This window comes from Ylistrum balloti, unplaced genomic scaffold, assembly GCF_031769215.1.
Source record: "Ylistrum balloti isolate Yb309-2 unplaced genomic scaffold, AGI_CSIRO_Ybal_v1 Utg370580, whole genome shotgun sequence".
In the NCBI taxonomy this organism is placed as follows: domain Eukaryota; kingdom Metazoa; phylum Mollusca; class Bivalvia; order Pectinida; family Pectinidae; genus Ylistrum; species Ylistrum balloti.
In genome coordinates, this window is record NW_026782361.1 from 541117 (window position 1) to 559343 (window position 18227).

Here is an 18227-nt window from a genome sequence, read left to right on the forward strand (position 1 = left end):
AGGTGATGTTTCATCATGGTTGCCCCTAGGGAACTGTTGTCTTTAACTGGACCAAGGTACAACAAACATAATCTATTTATAGATTTTATCTGGACAGTGATTTGTGCGAATGAATACAGGAAATAATCACAATGTAGCGTATAAAAACGTCAAGATGGCCATGAAATCCATCTCACTATTTAGGTCAAGTCAATCATCACCTGGTCATCGGCGTCAGTCAACGTTTGGTATCCCCTACTTTTACACAGATTAATGCTACACAGAAAGGCTAAAGAAATGCATCTTCTTTAATTACAAGATATTTTGTAGTGTACAGTCGTATAAGCAGTAAGAGGACACTTAGCCTTATCCCCCCACATAGCTAGTTTGTTTGGCACTGACCCCAGATGTTTCCCAATGAGACGTTGGGGGTCCACGCTCTTCACGGATGATTTTGATTCACGTTGTTTTGATCACATGTCCGTCAACGTGTGTACCGGCGTCGAGAAGAGTGCCTTGCAGAAGCTTGTGTTTTGAAGCACGTCAGATTTGGGGGTAGATCGGTCTTGGAAGGAATTACCTATGATTAAGGACATCTTAGATAAACATTAAAGGAATGAAATTCAACGGCTTTACGCTATCGACATAAGATCCTTAGACATCATATTATTCCTTTCATTTTAAGGCAACATTTGGCGTGTCAGCATGAAAACGCGAGCAAGGGACTTTCTTGCAACCCAGAACATCGTCCCTACTGACTGGCCTCCATATAGCCCTGATTTGTCCCAAACCAAAGACCCATTGGCCTCCATATAGCCCTGATTTGTCCCAAACCAAAGACCTATTGGCCTCCATATAGCCCTGATTTGTCCCAAACCAAAGACCGATTGGCCTCCATATAGCCCTGATTTGTCCCAAACCAAAGACCGATTGGCCTCCATATAGCCCTGATTTGTCCCAAACCAAAGACCCATTGGCCTCCATATAGCCCTGATTTGTCCCAAACCAAAGACCTATTGGCCTTCATATAGCCCTGATTTGTCCCAAACCAAAGACCGATTGGCCTTCATATAGCCCTGATTTGTCCCAAACCAAAGACCTATAAGACAGAAGAGATCGGAATCGAGCAAACGTCCAAAATTACCTCCGTCAATTGACCAATTCACTTATCGCGGAATGGAATAACATTCCTCTATGTCCAGTCAATGTCATTGTGATCATAGCTAATTGGTTCAATAAACGAATTTTGCTATTGCATTTTACATTTAGGTAAATTGATAAATGAATATAAATATAAGTAAAGTTGCGTTCCCTTTTCCTCTTATCATAATATATCATATATCGTATATAATGATATAATAGTAGTAAGTTCCAGCCCCATATCATAAGAAAAACCTGCAACTTACAATCCACAACGACGACGAATGACGAATTTGTCATCCAACCTCTACAATTCATTTAATGAATTTCTGGTTTATAAAACACTTAAACTAATAGCATATGACTTTCCACCACAGAGGTGCAGTGTGTGAACTCAAATAGCACGGCATTTCTGTCTTAGTCTCTGGAATGTAAAAATCAGAAAATGTTTTGGAAATAAACGACATTTCAACACTGATACATCAGCGAAAAGACCAAACGTTTGCCCACAGAAAATATACTATAAATAGATGTTGAATAATGTAAAAATTGTCACACAATGATTTTCTCATTTGCCTTCTAAGTTTTCAGAATTTAGGCCCTTGGCATCAATGGCAAGTCCTATAAGGACGAAATAGTTGTCTGAAGCGAGTAGTTTTACTACATATCTCTATGGTATCTACTTTTGAATATGTATCTTTTGAACAATCTTCCTGAGTGACGATATTTGTGAAATCTGCTTAAAAAAATTTATGATTAAACAAATTTCCATACAAGTTAATTCCGTTAAGTGATTTTGCTTTTGACTTTAATGATATCTCGATCTAATAATATAATCACAATTCAAAGGACTTATCAAACAGCCATTTAAATTTTTTTTTCGTTGATTTATATCCGACAATGATAATTGTGTAGAATACTGTAAAACCATTCATTTTCGTGGGAGTTTTATTTTCATCGTTTACGCGAGTTCTTGTTTTCCACAAATTCATTAATTTAAACTTTCAGATAATTGGAGTCTTATTACTTCACGAAGACAGGTGTCTACGAAGTAATATATTTTTGAAAGACCATGAAATGTGAGTCCGACCGAAACATATGATTTCACAGTATGTTATATCACTTTTGCTAAGGTCATTTTTGTGTTACAGGAAGACATTTGTCAAACTCATGGTATATGATTATGACTTGACCTGTTGAAGAAGAGGATTATTCCTTGTCAAATAAGTAAACATCGCATGACAAAACAATATTAGTTAAAGTAATAACACAACCTACATGCATAGCTGTCAGCTTAGGTAATAACATTGGTCATAGAAAATTTTGGTTACGTGTTGACAGCACCGTATACATGACAGCCATATACAGAATTATAAATTACCCATTAAAGTAAGTGCGCTTCGTCCAAAATTACATGTTAAATTTAGTTAGGTATGTTGTAGATAAGTATTAGATAGAAGATATATAACGGTTTCTCGTGAAACATCACATGTACTTTAATCATCAAGTCTGCTTTCATTATTTTACTATCAAGTCTGCCATCAATAACGCACGACATAAGTGTAAAACTATTATTGTGACGTAATAATTATCGTCGTCTTATGATTGTCTTGGCAGTGAACAAGAATGATTCAAAATTTGTGATATCTTACTTTGAAACCAATGAGTTTCTCTTTTTTTTCTAAAGGTGGTTTATAGGAAAAATTAAATAATACCATATTGTCCGTATCATATTGTATTGTCAAGTAGTTGGTAGCAAATCCCAAGAATGACAGGGCCAAATACTTATGATCATTTGAAGGCATAGTTTCTTTCAAAGCTCTTTCATTTTGCCAGTTAAGCATCAAAGGTTTTAAAACTATATACTGACTCCTCTTGTCAAACAAGCTTATTCACTACTATAAAGCAAGGAACTATACACCGACTCCTGGGTTGAGGCACTGTTTTTTTCTGATCAACAAGAAGAGTACAGGCAACTTTTGTATTCTAGCATCAATTGGTACTCCACGTGCCACGCACTGAATTAATTTAACGGGGACAAACGATGATGAAGCAAGAACTGTGTGAGGTTTATTAGTATAAATTATCTTTAATGAACTTCTTGTATATCTTTAACAACAAACATAAGTTATGGCGATCATAAACTATGTTTACTGTTCCTTAATTACAGCTGACAGCAGTTCAAGGGGGAGTGACCACCATCATCAGACACATGTCAAGTAACACAATGAAATAGCATTCTCCGGCCACATTTTGTGGTCTAACTTCGAAGGAGCAAGGATTTGCAGCTATTGCACAATAGACGAACACGTAAAAAACACTATTAAAATATTTTGTTATTCGATACAATAAAATTAAATAAAGATTAAAATTTACCAAAACAACTGTATGGTTCTTGTAGGACTTACCACTCTAGCAAGAGGATAAATTTGAAAATCTAGAAGGTGGATGAAGAAAGGTAAATAGGACAAGACAAATGTTAATTAATAGAATGGCGTATTACAAAACAATCCCTATTAACGAACCACAGAATATCACTCTTACAATACACAATGCGTATAACACATTACAAAAGGTGTTCTCCTACTCCTGGTGTCACATGTACATCTTTATGTTTACATCTGGGTGTAAAACATGTCAGTATCTCTGTACATTAAGATCAATCAGACTGGAATATCTTGTTTTTGTCGCCTCAAAATAAACGCTTTCTACTGCATGCCTCTCATGGCCGATTTTGAACAGATGGATATACAATACTTTGTATGAGTATATCCCCTCTAAACACAATAAAAAAACCAGGAACAAGTTGTTCTTATATTATTCCTTTTCAAAGTCATTGTACAAAAGAACCACATCTAAAAACCTTTTAAAGCAAAATTAACATTAGATATAATTAACTATATCGTACAGTTGTTTCGTCCTTCAAGGACTCGTCAGTGATGCTACATCATACAGCTGTTTCGTCCTTCTAGGACTCGTCATTTGTGTTACATCATACAACTGTTTCGTCCTTCAAGGACTCGTCAGTGATGCTACATCATACAGCTGTTTCGTCCTTCTAGGACTCGTCAGTGATGCTACATCATACAGCTGTTTCGTCCTTGCAGGTCTCGTCAGTGATGCTACATCATACAGTTGTTTCGTCCTTCTAGGACTCGTCAGTGATGCTACATCATACAGTTGTTTCGTCCTTCTAGGACTCGTCAGTGATGCTGCATCATACAGCTGTTTCGTCCTTCTAGGACTCGTTAATGATGTTAAGTGTCTTTAATTTCAAACCTAGACGGCGACTGAGGAAAGTTAAAAGGGATCGAAAGAAAAGTCAAGTCTACCTGAAGAGGTCACTAGCCACATTATTCAACATATTTCGTAATTCTTTTTATATTTGGCAATTTTCTAAATATATCCTATACATGTGCATATTCTGAACCGTGCCTCTAGATATATCTATTTATAGAATCAATCGACATGTTGTATGTAAAACATTAACTATTTGTTCAACATTCATATCAGTGATTTAAACAGTCCGAGCTCAAAATAACATCGAAGCCATCACTTTAAAATAAAGAATAAAAAAGTCCCACGTAAAGACATACTGATAATGGTTAAAAAATGTTTTCTACTAAAAAAGCAAGAACACCAAGGTCCGTAAACAGAAACATTACAGTACTTTCTACTGCAGTGATTAGTCATTACTCTCCCCACATTGCGTGACCGGCGTGGCAGGTAGTGGACTTACGGAATGGTCGTTTCATCCACATAATTACAAATGTTATTTATTACGGGTTTTGGGTAGACAATAAATCTACTTTTTATGATGTATATTTAAGCCGTATAAGGCATACGTTCAATTTGTCAGAGTTCCCGGGGACCGGTACGTGTACAACTTTATCCTGTGTGAGGTCCAGTAAGGGAAAATCGTGTTTCTCTCTGTTTAAAATAGTTAATTTCCATATATGAGGACGCTTAAAATTATTGTTTTCATGTTAATGTATTTTTCACATAATCTGAGATCATTTCTCAGTTTGTAAATTAGACCCCACCTTTTTTCCCCTTTTCTTTGTTTGTTTATTTTTTTTTAAAATTCTTTTTAAATTTTATTTTCGAGATATACACTTAAGATTTATTTTACTACCAGTATAATTAAAGGAACATATCCTGTTTGTGTCCCCCTCATAGCATTCGTGATAAATTGTTTAATTAATATCACTAGAACTGTGCAGAACCATGTCTGTGGTGTGTAACCAATAGGTGTATGTCGTCAGCCCGAGAACGGTGATGTATATAAGCCTCATGGTGGGTCATATAAAAGCTAAATCCAGCAGTCGTGCGGTGTCAGTCTTCCGTGTAACTTCTCTACAGCACTGATCACCCATTCCGTCTCACACACCGCAATCATGAGGGAGATTATTCTCTTAATCGTTGTTTCAGGAGTAATTTGTAAGTATTTTTCTGTTACATAATTTGTACACAATCTCACGGTATAGTTATCTTTATTCTAAATAGCTAGTAAATTAATATATTTAATTGGGATTTTTTAAAGTTTTATTTTTTAGGTAAATGTAGGGAAAAACAGTTTCTCATTTAACTGTATATCTCATCCCATTAACCACATCAAAATAACGTACATCATGCAGAAAATTTTGTATTTCCTGGTTTACTCTCGTATTGATTAAAATTAATATTCAGCACATTTGTCTTATGCATGCTGTTATCTTACCTTTAGTTGTGGAGAACGCATAGTTTTTTCCTTTCCTTCGGATATTTTAATAATTTTTCTACTGTCGTTTCTTTTTAAACATGTGTCCTAAAATCTCTTACAATGACTTCATGGGATAAAAATTAAACATATTTATGTTGTATTATTAAATGTGATAGCATGAGAAATCTATTCACTTTTTTCATTAGATTTTGAAATACTAATATCAATTAATTATAAAATCCAAAATCTTAATTCGTAAATGTATATCTGTTTATGTAGATATTAATTTAAATATTCTAATTGTTAATGTTTAAAAGACGCATGCTGCTAAATATAGAATTATACCTAAACGGCTTGTATGGGGGTACTTTAATGGCATTGGGGATTTCCTACGGACAATCTAGTTTTACCTTCAGTACGATCACTAACGCAGTTAGATATATTGCATCAGGATTTATTTATTAATGACCATATGCATTATTTTTTTTTATCCTGACTTTCGCAACTCAATGATATTCATTCAAAAGATCGCCGTTTAGTAAATGAATACCGTTGTTTATGTACCGTTTCAATTTTACATCATTGTTAAACTTTTTGTAGTGTATAAGGTTTTATTGGGGAGAACAAAAAGTAACAATATGCTGCTTAAAGCGCGTATTTGAGAGCAGCATTGGTACATCTTATTAAACAACGAGTATTGTCAAAATCACGGTTACGCAATGTCTTAACTCTAGAAATTAGTAATGTCAAATTTTCGTTAATTAGTTGTTGTAATTACTAAATATATGATTATACATAAATTTTCCTTTCCTATTTCTGTTATCAACTATGACGCATTATCACACCTTTCCTTCGGTGGATTCGTTCCTAACAATCTAAATGTCACGTCACTTTTATTGCCTTCGTGTTTATGAAGTTTCATAATTGTGATACATTACCCTTTCCAGAAATTCTGGTTTTAATTTGGCACTGTTTTCCGAGAATCCACAAAACTGTTTCCATACGCCCTATTTTTTAAAAATTAGTTCTGATTATGGTTATGTATACGTTCGTGGTCTCTTGTTTTGACTAAAAGCGAGATTATATGAGTCAGTGTAATAACTTTATCACGTTTCTTTATTATGTACCGTTGTAGATGCAAACGCCCAAATGCTTCCGGGTATGGGCGGGGCTGGGTTAGGTCGGGGGATGATGACCATGGGTGCTGCGGGGGCTGCCGGAGGACTGGACATGAAAAACCTTTTGAGGACTCGTGTTATGATGAACATGATCAACAAAACAGGCAAAGGCTCGTTTTTCCAGAACATGATGCATGTAAGAGCGTTTTGTGAATCTGGAGATTTCGTCATGGGAGAAGGTTTTGCTGGTATCATGATGGCTGACTGTAACAGAATGATGGGTTTGAAATGCATGAGAAGATCTACAGAGAAGTACGGCATGCCTAACTTCCTCAAGTGTCAACCTAATGGCCTCTGCTGCTTTGACGGGATTCGGGAAAAACTACTTGCTTCTTCATTAGCTGCTAAAAAATAGATAGTAAGTATTACATGGCTGTTTACTCACGGTTGGATTTATAAATCAAGTTTTCTGAATCCCGAAAAATTCAATTAAAATTTATTTTTTTCATTAAAATAATAGTTTTTATCAGTTAGCTAGCAAAATGATATATAGCTATAATCAGCTGTTACGTATTTTACTGACTTTAAAATCAGTGATAATTTATACAACACTTGTCTTATTGTTCGAAATGTTATTGCTATTTAACAACAATAATGATATACTGTAACCCTTTGATTATAAACAGACTTATAACTGAACAACACAACATATTAAAATTCATTCAATTAGTGACCTACATAGTCATACCATGTCTATTGCTGGTATTTCCACGGGTCAAAATTTTCCCGATTTTCCATTAAAATGATCAAATTATATTTTAACAAATTGACATATAGCGATCTGGACGTTAAATGACATCTGATATACACTTGTGTTATCATTTCAGGGATCAAATTTTCGCAATTACGTTAATGTACCGCGAAAAAGCGAAAATATATTCCCGCAAAAATTACCAGCTGTACAGTATTTGATATAGATAAAACTTTCAATGGAGTTGCCACTTTAGAATACTCGGTTGTGTTTTTTCATAAAGTTCTTGACGAAAAACTCAGGATGATTTTAGTACCGATTCAAATTAAATTGCTCTCTGTTTACAAGTCAAAATATGATTAATTATATCTATTTATAGATATAACAAATTACAGTTTCACTTAAAGTCCTCTTTCTTTTTAATTTATTTTTCCCTAAAATGAAAACGATTTTAAAATCTACATCGTTATTGTACACATGTACCATCCCTTTACACACGATTTAGATGTAACAGTGAAAGATAAAATGGGAAAATCGTCAAACCAAAGTCCTTAATTGATTAAAGATCGTAGAGCAAGTTTATAAAGATACGAACAAAACATATTAGAATATTGGAACATTAATATTAATTACATTTTATGTATGTTTGTTATTCTATTGAACTGAAAAATCAATATCAACAACAAAATTTACATATCTTAAAAGAGATCATTTTCCTAATTTTAACACCACTGTCGTCTTGAATTATGAATTGTTTTACGTCAGCCGGTTAATATTTGACAATTATTGTAAAATAACACCTCGCAAAACAAGAAACAAAAACAGTCTTCATTCAACTAGTTTGGAATGAACTAACAAATGTTTTATATAGGAATATAACAAAACAACAGAAACGGCACTTCTTCAGTGGAACAGCTGTTTGGTAGATATCGATCATTAATTCAGTGTTTTCTTTTTATCTGTATCTTTCCAGGAGGGTCAATCCATTGCTTTGTCTTCAAGCTTATGTATCATCATCACCATTATAAACTGGAGGAGCAGCGGAAGTTATGTTTATTATGACGTCATATCCTGTATCAACATGTCTTTTCGTGCAAACGTTAACGTAATTGTTCATCTGATGGGACCACGAGGTCATGCCAGTAAAACCCCGTTTTGTTACATTTTAATGGAGTGTTTTGTTTTTCTTTTAATATACATTTCATATTTCATTGATACTTAAAATCATTTTTGTTCTGGTTGACAAGTATTGGAACGGTAAGAAACCACAATCGGCCACAACATATCGTACTGTGTGAAACATCTTGAATAGTTTTACTGAGAAACACACAAAAAAAAGATTAATTATCATATACAGGCTGTAATGAACTCGTTTGTAACATCTGAAATCTGCAGTCATTCAAAAATTAATTTACCGTTAGGGATACATTTAGGAAATATCTGTCACGGCGCGACTAGTTATTTACGTGTCATCTTAATGATATACGTTTCACGACATCACTACATCTAATTGGCTATTTTCTGTTCCCTTTAAATATTTCGATAACCTCATTATCAGAAAAAAATCTATTCCTTTCTTGTCCTAGTTCGATGGGTCTTTTAAACGTGATTTATCTTCTAAAGATCGCAGAAACCTTTGTATTCTTTGCAATTTTCAATGTTTGCGATCTTGAATAGTCACTTACAAAGCGTAAATGACATGCCCACAAAAATTCTTCTAATACAACATTTTTAAAATGTTTTTTCCATCACTGCAGTGTATGTCTTTATTTATATTTGTAATACATTTACCATTTAGGGTTCTTGCTGTTCAGAAATAATCACTGTTTGATGAAATAAATGAACTATGCCCTAGTATAAACATACTTTTATAAACGATTATTGACAGACAAATACAGTAATCATGACATTTTTTGAGGTTAGAACTTTGTATCTCAGGAATGCATTTGACGTGCAAATCAATGAAGAGCACGTGCATATATAAAATTAGCTAATTTGTACTTGAGGAGACAAATTATTTCGAAATATTAAAATGAAGAGCGAGATTTGAATTCTTAACCATTGTCAAAGCACGGGGGTGTGTGTGAAGCAAATGCACATCCACGTGAGTTAAGATTCAATTAATGACAATACCGATTTTGATTATAAATCCTTCTACAGGATGTCAGAAATTAACGGTAAACGCTTAACAATGAATATACCGGACACTATAGAACAAACACACGGGTGAAAACCACATTTCAGTACAAGTTTAGAAAAATAAATATTGTAATAAATATTGGTATTTGTGGAAATTAAGAAATCGTATTAGATAACTATTTATTTACCATCTAATTACATAATTAAAGTCAGGCATTGGAATTCTTACTTATTTCAAATACTCGCCAAGATGATAAATAGGATGTGATCCTTACTTTCAAAACGACACTACACACAATATAGCTATCAAGAAATAAAAAAAATTAACCTCAAAATCGATGAAACGAAGACAACATATGAACAAAAGACATTTTAACACGGGGACAAGAACATATTTCTATACAATTTAGTGCATACATTTCCCGCTCCACATATGAAAACAGAGGACTCTGAGAAACAAAAAAAAAATGAATAAAATAGAAAACGAAAAATAAAAATTTAAAGAGTTTTTCATCCATGCAAATATTGGTTGTAGTCTTTCAAAGTTATTAGTCTTGGAGAACTTGTATTCATTTTCTTGTCAGAAGATATTTGAGTAAAGTAATGTAGACAGGTAATTGTATTAATTTAGTTGTTACAGCGTTACTTTGTGTGGGTTTGGAAAATAGATCATGTCAAACCGTTGAGAAACAAAATTAAGGAACTATTTGAGGAATAAATCACAAAGTCATGTTAGCTTTAAATTCATTGATGTGTTATCTATGCAGTGACCACATACCGGGTTGTGATGAGATGCTAATCGGAGCCATCTTGAACGCACTCAGATAATGCAGACATAATCGATTAATTTTATATCGTAATTATTACATATTTGTCACCACTCAACATTTGGTACGAGTTAAGTTCATGTAAAATGCTTGACGTTAAGCAATAACATAAATCACACATTAAGATCACAAACACACAAAAAACAAAAACGGAAAAACGAAAAACGATCAGGTAAACAGCTATTTGTCAAATGGTTAAATAACTATATGCATAATTCCGACTGAAATTAAACAATGACTGGATACTTTCAAGAATTAATTACGATACCTTTCTATTTAACAAAATATTTCAAATTATTTTTATCGAAGCAATCTTTGGAAATTGAATTTACATTAGAATGTTTCTATCACTCTCACTCCGGCTCTGTTACCGTCTGGTCACACTTTTTTCGACCATAGTGAACATAGGATTATAGTACAGCCGAACCAGTTGGTCGATTCCTAGTGCTGGTAAACTCCACACTGGTCATTAGTCTGATGAAGGTAGCCATCGAAACGTTACATTCAAATCTTCTACTGGTCGTGTTATAAGATCTTGTATTTTATTTACTTCATCACTTACTTCATCATTTACCTGACGAAAACCACGACAAACAGTGTTACTTCTCCCTAAAGCAGTAACAAACAGTTATAGTAATATGAAATAGCATTTTCAGCAAGCAAACAATTTACGTCGTCGTCGTGTCGTCTGCCGGTCAAATTGCGGCATGTCGTAAATATCAGTATTTTCCATTATTTAATAGCAAACAAGCAATTTTACAAACTTCGTTGATGATGTTGAACAAAACTCTATAATTCAAATTCATATATACTGAATTTCCATGTCGCATTTCTGTCACTTCGCTACGGTAATAGAGTTATCTCCCTTTGATCAGAACACCTGACAACTCGACAACAATATGTTGCTGCACTACTTTTTCCGGTATAGGCGTCAGAACATGTGTAACAGGAAATAATTCAATTACACATATAATTCAAATTTTTCCTGAATCACAGCCATCCTATTATTTCCACGACAACATTTTATGAAAATGATTTTTTTACAAAGAGTATCAAATGTGGATATTAAGAAAAAAAATATAAAAATGCGAAGTTCACGTTCGATAAATTTTCAATCAATAACAACTATTTACAGTATCATGGCTTGATTACAGCCGTCAAGTGTTTCTTAAGAAAACATGACTTCCATCCATTAGGACTATTTCAGCCTTTTATACCACTTCTATCTGAAATTTTTCATAAAAGTTAAAAAGATGCCAAAACATAATTATTTGGAATTATCCATCCAAATGCTAACACTGTAGATAACGAAATTTTAATTCTCATTAAACACTATGTTTATAAGTCAAGATGTCTACAAAAATCTCTTAATTTAAATGCTCTTATAAATAAGATTAAGGATCATTTCCATGTTCAAAAGTACAACATTTCCAGCAAAAACACTATTATGAAAACAAAATTTGAGAATAATTGGAAAAAAAATGGATGCCCATTTTAGAACTATAGTATGAATGCTAACAAGTCTGTTCCCAATGGCCTTGACTTTACCAAACTGACTTTAAATTTATTTAATTTCCACAAAATTAGTGCTATTTTTATCTAATAATGATTATAACCCCTCCTCTCTCTCTCTCTCTCTCTCTCTCTCTCTCTCTCTCTCTCTCTCTCTCTCTCTCTCTCTCTCTCTCTCTCTATCTCTCTCTATGCTTGATAATAACAAGGACATGTATAACAGAAGTGCAAATGAAAGATACTATATGAATAATCAGCTGGGATGTTATAGAAATTATAACACACAGTACACTGTGTAAATATGTAGTTATCGTATACTTTCAAGAAGAAAAAGTCTTCATGTGATTAATAGATTTGTATATACAAACGTGTTTTTACTGCATGACGTATACGATGGCGTTTTTCCCTTTCTGTACTTTTATTAACAGGGATGCTAGTAAACCTATTTAGAGACGTCCTTCAATTTTCCCCGTCGTCTCTGTCTGCAAGTGTTCAATAATGTAAAATATTTGCAACTAAGACAAATTATCAACTTTTAAGGATTAAACATGCACTTTTGTGTTCTCATTTATCAGTGCCTATGTGTATGCACTCTTACCTTCAGAACAGAACAAATACATTTGTCTTTTTCGCATACGTTCTTGAGTCGAATCATAGGCACCGGTGCATGTGGCCGAACTTCTATCACAAAGCTCATGGACTTGATACGAATACTATCTAATATGTAGGGGAATTAGCTCAAGTGGTAGAGCGCTCGCTTAGCATGTGAGAGGTACTGGGATCGATACCAATGCGGCTATCGGAATATCGAAGTGCAGTTTATTTTTAGATTGACGGGTTACGCTCTTCTGCGTGGAGGTATATTTCGTCGTATGAATTTCCCGAGTTATAACTTCTGCGATCGGACTTTTATTACATTCCGACGAAGCATATCAACTTTACATATTTAAGCACAAGAGGCAGTCATTATCAATTTTAACCTGCCGATTTCTTGTAATGTCATTGGACAAATGATATATACATGTGTTGATTGTTTTCTATACATTCTCAGTAATTTATACACAACTAAATATCTTTATTATGCATGTAAGATATGATTATGTTCATATATTATGTTTAGCATGATCGAACATTTTATGTATTAAAATGCAAAATTCTTTAAAAATTCGATATTAAGAGCTATTCAGTAAGATACAATATTACAATTTTTACACAGTGTATTATTGACCTAATATGGTATAGACATGGTACATCATATTTGGAGTTCGATTCCAATATAAAATTTAATTATTACCATATTTTTTTCAACCCAATACAGTGAAACAAACAAAAAAAAAATAAATAATGCAAATTCATAGTCATGAAATTCCAGTTATAAACTTGAAATTACACACTTATTTGTGAGCATAAATCCTCCTTCATGTCCAGGATCAGGCATGCCCATCTTATATGAAAACAAAGTTTAAAAGATCATAATTAAAATATTTCTTGACATGTGAAATTCCAGTAATTAACTCAATTTTTATTAGTCAGCATTGCATTCAAAATGATACATGAATTTCAAACGTGTTTTATATTGACATAAAATATGGATACAAGACATGTCCAGAGCAAAATAAAACTATATTAAGCACTGTTTATATATAACCAGTACCTGAGGTACATATAATGTGTACTTGAGGTACATATCATGTCTTCTTATATGACAAACTTAAATGTGTGCTTGAGGTACGGGAGAAGGGGAAGTGAGACCATATGATTCACAATTTGGGTTAATCTAATGCCATTGAATTTTCAATCACAATCATTTTTGTGCTTTTGGAGGAGATATCAAAATTGTGAGGGACTTACTAACAAGGCACGAACGGATGGTGAAAACCATATATTCCTACTGTCTACAATACAGAAAAAAAGGTCATCCAGAGCTCATTTGGAAGATAAATGGCCATAGTACAACCATGAACGATAAAGAATGGTAATAATTCATTCAGATTAACAAATTAGCATTACCAGATACTTAATCTTTTAAATTTCATTCGAGCGAAGCCAAATGTCAGCTCGTACATCACATTGTCAAAATAACCTAAACTTTTGTCAATCAGTTTCGTTAATTTTTTTTTCAATTATATTAGCTGTCTATGGTGTTATAGATGAGAAAAACAATTGAAGATAACGTAACAAATATTGCGTTTATCAGGGTCAGCTAGATGGATGAGAGAGAAAAAAATAGACCACTCAAGTTTTCTCAAATACTACACCCACCTGAGGTTGTGCACTTGAAGATTATATCGAGTATTACAATCCTGTCGAATTTCTGTAATTTTTTTTTATTGGTGCCGTTTTAAAAGATTCAAACAGCAACTATACGCGAAAAATATGATAAACGTGATTATATCGATTTCTCTATAGTTGTTTTTCCTTTTCTGGACAGCGAAATCCTTGCATCCACACTTATGGTGTTTACATGTCCAAGTTAGGTTAATATTTCTCTATTTGATGTTAGTTATTCTTTACAGATAAGATGTGTGTAATAAAATGTTGTAAATATATATAGCCTTTATATATATATATTAGGTTTAAACGTCATATACACAGCAAAACCACATATTGAAACAAACAAACAAACAAACAAAAAATAAAACACGATAACACCAAACTATACATGCCAGCAATGACTTTCTGTAGAAACGCTTACAAACAATGTACTGTAGTAATGTTATTTTGACATATTATTTTAATATATGTGCTATATGCATTTGTTATTGTTTTAATATTATTGTTAGGCGTTCTCGTGTCAGAACCGGAAGTCAGCCTTTCGTATTATTTGGTACGTGGCGCATTGCGACATGAAATTTAGCGCGCGCGCGAGTATGGCACGTGAAAGTGAGAGTGGAGCGCGAGGTGGATGTGACGTTTGTATTTGTAAACCAGTTTGTCCAGTCTGTCTTATCTATTATTAGTATATTTACGGGGGATATTGGGTGATCTGGGAGCGCACTGGGCAGAGCGGCCGATGCGGCAACATTAACAAGTTACCTAGTCATAATTGCTATTTGTGGGACACTAGCTATAAGAGTAATGTAAGTACCCGATACTTAGTATGTAACTATAAGTATAATTTAATATAGTATCTATTTAATAATATATTTAATTTACGAAATAGTTTTGTTTCAAGTAAAGTAAATGTTTTCAGAATCGAGTAAATTCAAATATTGGGTGTGGTCAATTTACATTTTGTAATACGCGTATAGGTCTACCTTTTAAAGAAGAAGACTTTGATGTGTATCGTACTTTCCTTTTGTATAGTGTAAGCTTCGAGCCAGAATGGGTGCTCGGCGGACTTCGTCCGGAAAAAAAACTTCTTCGCATTGAAGAGGTGGGTATTTTATGTGTATTAATGTCTAATATTATATATTCGTTAATATATAATTAAGCTGTAATTTCACTATAATTTATAGGAATGTAGTTAACAGTGTAATTTTTAAATTAGTAACTAACTACGGTCAGGATGACATTCATTGATTCTGTGATATTCTTAGTGTTTAATGGGTGTGATTCGTAGTAATATATGTTGTATCTGTTGCAGGTTTTTTTTATTACTATCTGAAAATAAACGCTTAAACGAACCCTCGGAGTTGTGGTTTTGGTATGCGAAGAAGAACAACTACTACAGTACACACAAAATTCCAATGGACACAAGACAAACAGGGAAGAAAACTATGGCAGGGGCAAGGAAAGAGATGCATGGAGATGAAGACACACCCGTTCAAACAGGTGAAATGTGACCATACAACTGTTAAATTTATTTTTTTTTCCAGAATATGAGAAAATCCCCACCAAAAGGCCTATAGGCCTGAACAGTCACCTCATCCTTATATAGCCATGGTAGTTTTAATGACCCAACATGGGGTTACAATGATAAAAATGCATAGCTCAAAGCTGATATGTTGTAGTGTCTGACACTATCAATATGGAGGAAGGGGAGATAATTCGTGAATAGCTGTTTTACTTTTGTTTTCACAACTTCGACAAGTTTCAGCAATGAGAATAGCAGTTATTACAGGAAGTCCATTAAGGCAGAATTTATTTTAAACCATGTCTATATTAGTATATTCCGTTATACAGAGTGAAATGAGAATATTTTGTATTGAGTGAGAAAACCACTAGTAATCGACAAAAATAGCATGTTCACTCATTGTGCAAGTTCTTTGTGTCATATGTTACTGACATAACTTATGCTAATGTTAACGTGGCTTCACACCATTAAATTTTATCTGTCTAAGTATGCAGTATACAGGTATAAACAAGAATAAAAGTTCTGATTGTGTATTGGAATACTTTTGTATGATTAATCATATTGAATCACTCCTTATAAAGAGCTGCTGGTACATTTATGGTTTTTCTAACTTGGTTTTCAGTTTAGCTTCTTTCTGGTTTATTTTCCAAGAAATGGAGTCATAACAACACAACTATTCCCGGCCTTACCAAACTAACACTGAATCAAAAGTAAGCAAGATTCAGCTCTTGGGAAAGTGCATTGATCAACTGTACACATGCTAACTGTTAAGATGAAATAAAATTATTCAGACCATTACACCATAAAAATTGAAGGATAGAGTTATTCTGTGCTGACAGGCATGTCTCAAACAGGGGCTTTTAGCTGTTGATATTGTTCGTATTGCCTCTAAATCTTAGAAAATAATTATAGCAAGTTGAACTTTAGATATGTTGAATTTCACTGAAGCTGCAAATGGTATTGTCTAGTTTTGTTTTCAAATCAATTTATTACTACTGTCTGGTTTTATTACCAGCATTTTTAAAATAAGTTTTGATTCATTTTTACAAATATGCTTAAAATAATTGATTTATTGATTGACAGGGTTTAATGTCTGTGTTAATACTATTGAAAAACTAACCTTCTGATTCTAATTTTTTCTTTGAACAACAAAATACTTCACTATCAAACAAATATTCATATTGTATTTTACTAGTATACATTTAGTTATATTTGGTTAGTTTCTCCAATATTTCTGTAAGGGGAGATAAATCTATTTCTTTTTCAATTAAAATCAAAATATACCTGTTTAACTTTAACCTTATTAATTTAAATCTAAATTGAACAATTCCTTACTATCAATATAACATTATCCCATACTAAAAGCAAGAAATGTATATGCAATAATGAGTTACTAGACATCTAGCTGTAAATACATCAGCAGCAGCTGTACAATGTACAGTATATATGCACCATATGTGATGTCCACCTACAAAGATTCTTTGTGTAATAAAAGAAACGAATGGATGGTTGGAGTAGAAATTGTCATCAGTATTTAAAAAAGATGATAAAAGAATCTATTCACCCCTATTCCAAATCAAATAAACGAGATAATGGCAGAAGGTTAGAATTATTGTGTAATGACACAAACCAACTTCAGTTTTCTGTTTAAAAGAACAAAATAGTCTGAAGGCTTTTATACACTTCTGTCTCTGGTCTTTATTACATTTCATGTGGAATAATGACATATTAGCAATAACAAAACAAAAGATTGACGAGAAGGGAGATAAATCTGCTTTTAATTATCTATGTAAGGCAGCATAAAGCCTTAATGGAATGGAGTATTAGTATTAGAAGATATGTGAAATGTATTTAGAAATGCAAGTAAAACTTTCACAAATTTATTTTACAGATATAGGAAGACAAAGCTGTGTGTAGGTGTGTTTATGTTTTTATATGTCGTTTATTTTTTAATTTTATTGTTTTGTAATATAGATGTAATCATTTGAAATGCTTTTCTGCTATAGAAATTAAATGAAAGGCTACACTATCATATTGATATATAGGTGAAATCAGCTGAAACAAAATATGTCATAATTTTTTTTCAATATGAAAATTACCATTGTGGATTATAATTAGATGATTCTGTTTATAACAAATATTTGTGTAAATATGAATATTGCATTAATGCATGAAATGTTTTCTTAAGTGTAATAATGCGAAAACACTATCAGAAACTAATGGTTTGAAATTTTTGCAAACAAATTTCTGCCTACAATTTTGA

At 33.0% G+C, this 18227-nt stretch overlaps 1 protein-coding gene across 1 annotated transcript; it reads left to right on the plus strand.

Annotated features, from left to right (window-relative positions):
• The first annotated feature begins 5476 nt into the window (after positions 1-5476).
• Positions 5477-8837, plus strand: LOC132556637 (uncharacterized). Its single transcript, XM_060221073.1, has 3 exons — positions 5477-5559; positions 6957-7357; positions 8664-8837. Exons 1-2 carry the CDS (start codon positions 5517-5519, stop codon positions 7352-7354), a joined length of 441 nt encoding a protein of 146 aa, XP_060077056.1. The 5' UTR covers positions 5477-5516; the 3' UTR covers positions 7355-7357; positions 8664-8837.
• Positions 8838-18227: the final 9390 nt, after the last annotated feature.

Excerpts from the sequence above, each read along its gene's own strand:
- LOC132556637 (XM_060221073.1), top strand. The coding sequence starts at position 5,517 with ATGAGGGAGATTATTCTCTTAATCGTTGTTTCAGGAGTAATTT. Across the intron at positions 5,560-6,956 it reads CGTTGTTTCAGGAGTAATTT|ATGCAAACGCCCAAATGCTT; the intron begins GTAAGTATTTTT and ends GTACCGTTGTAG.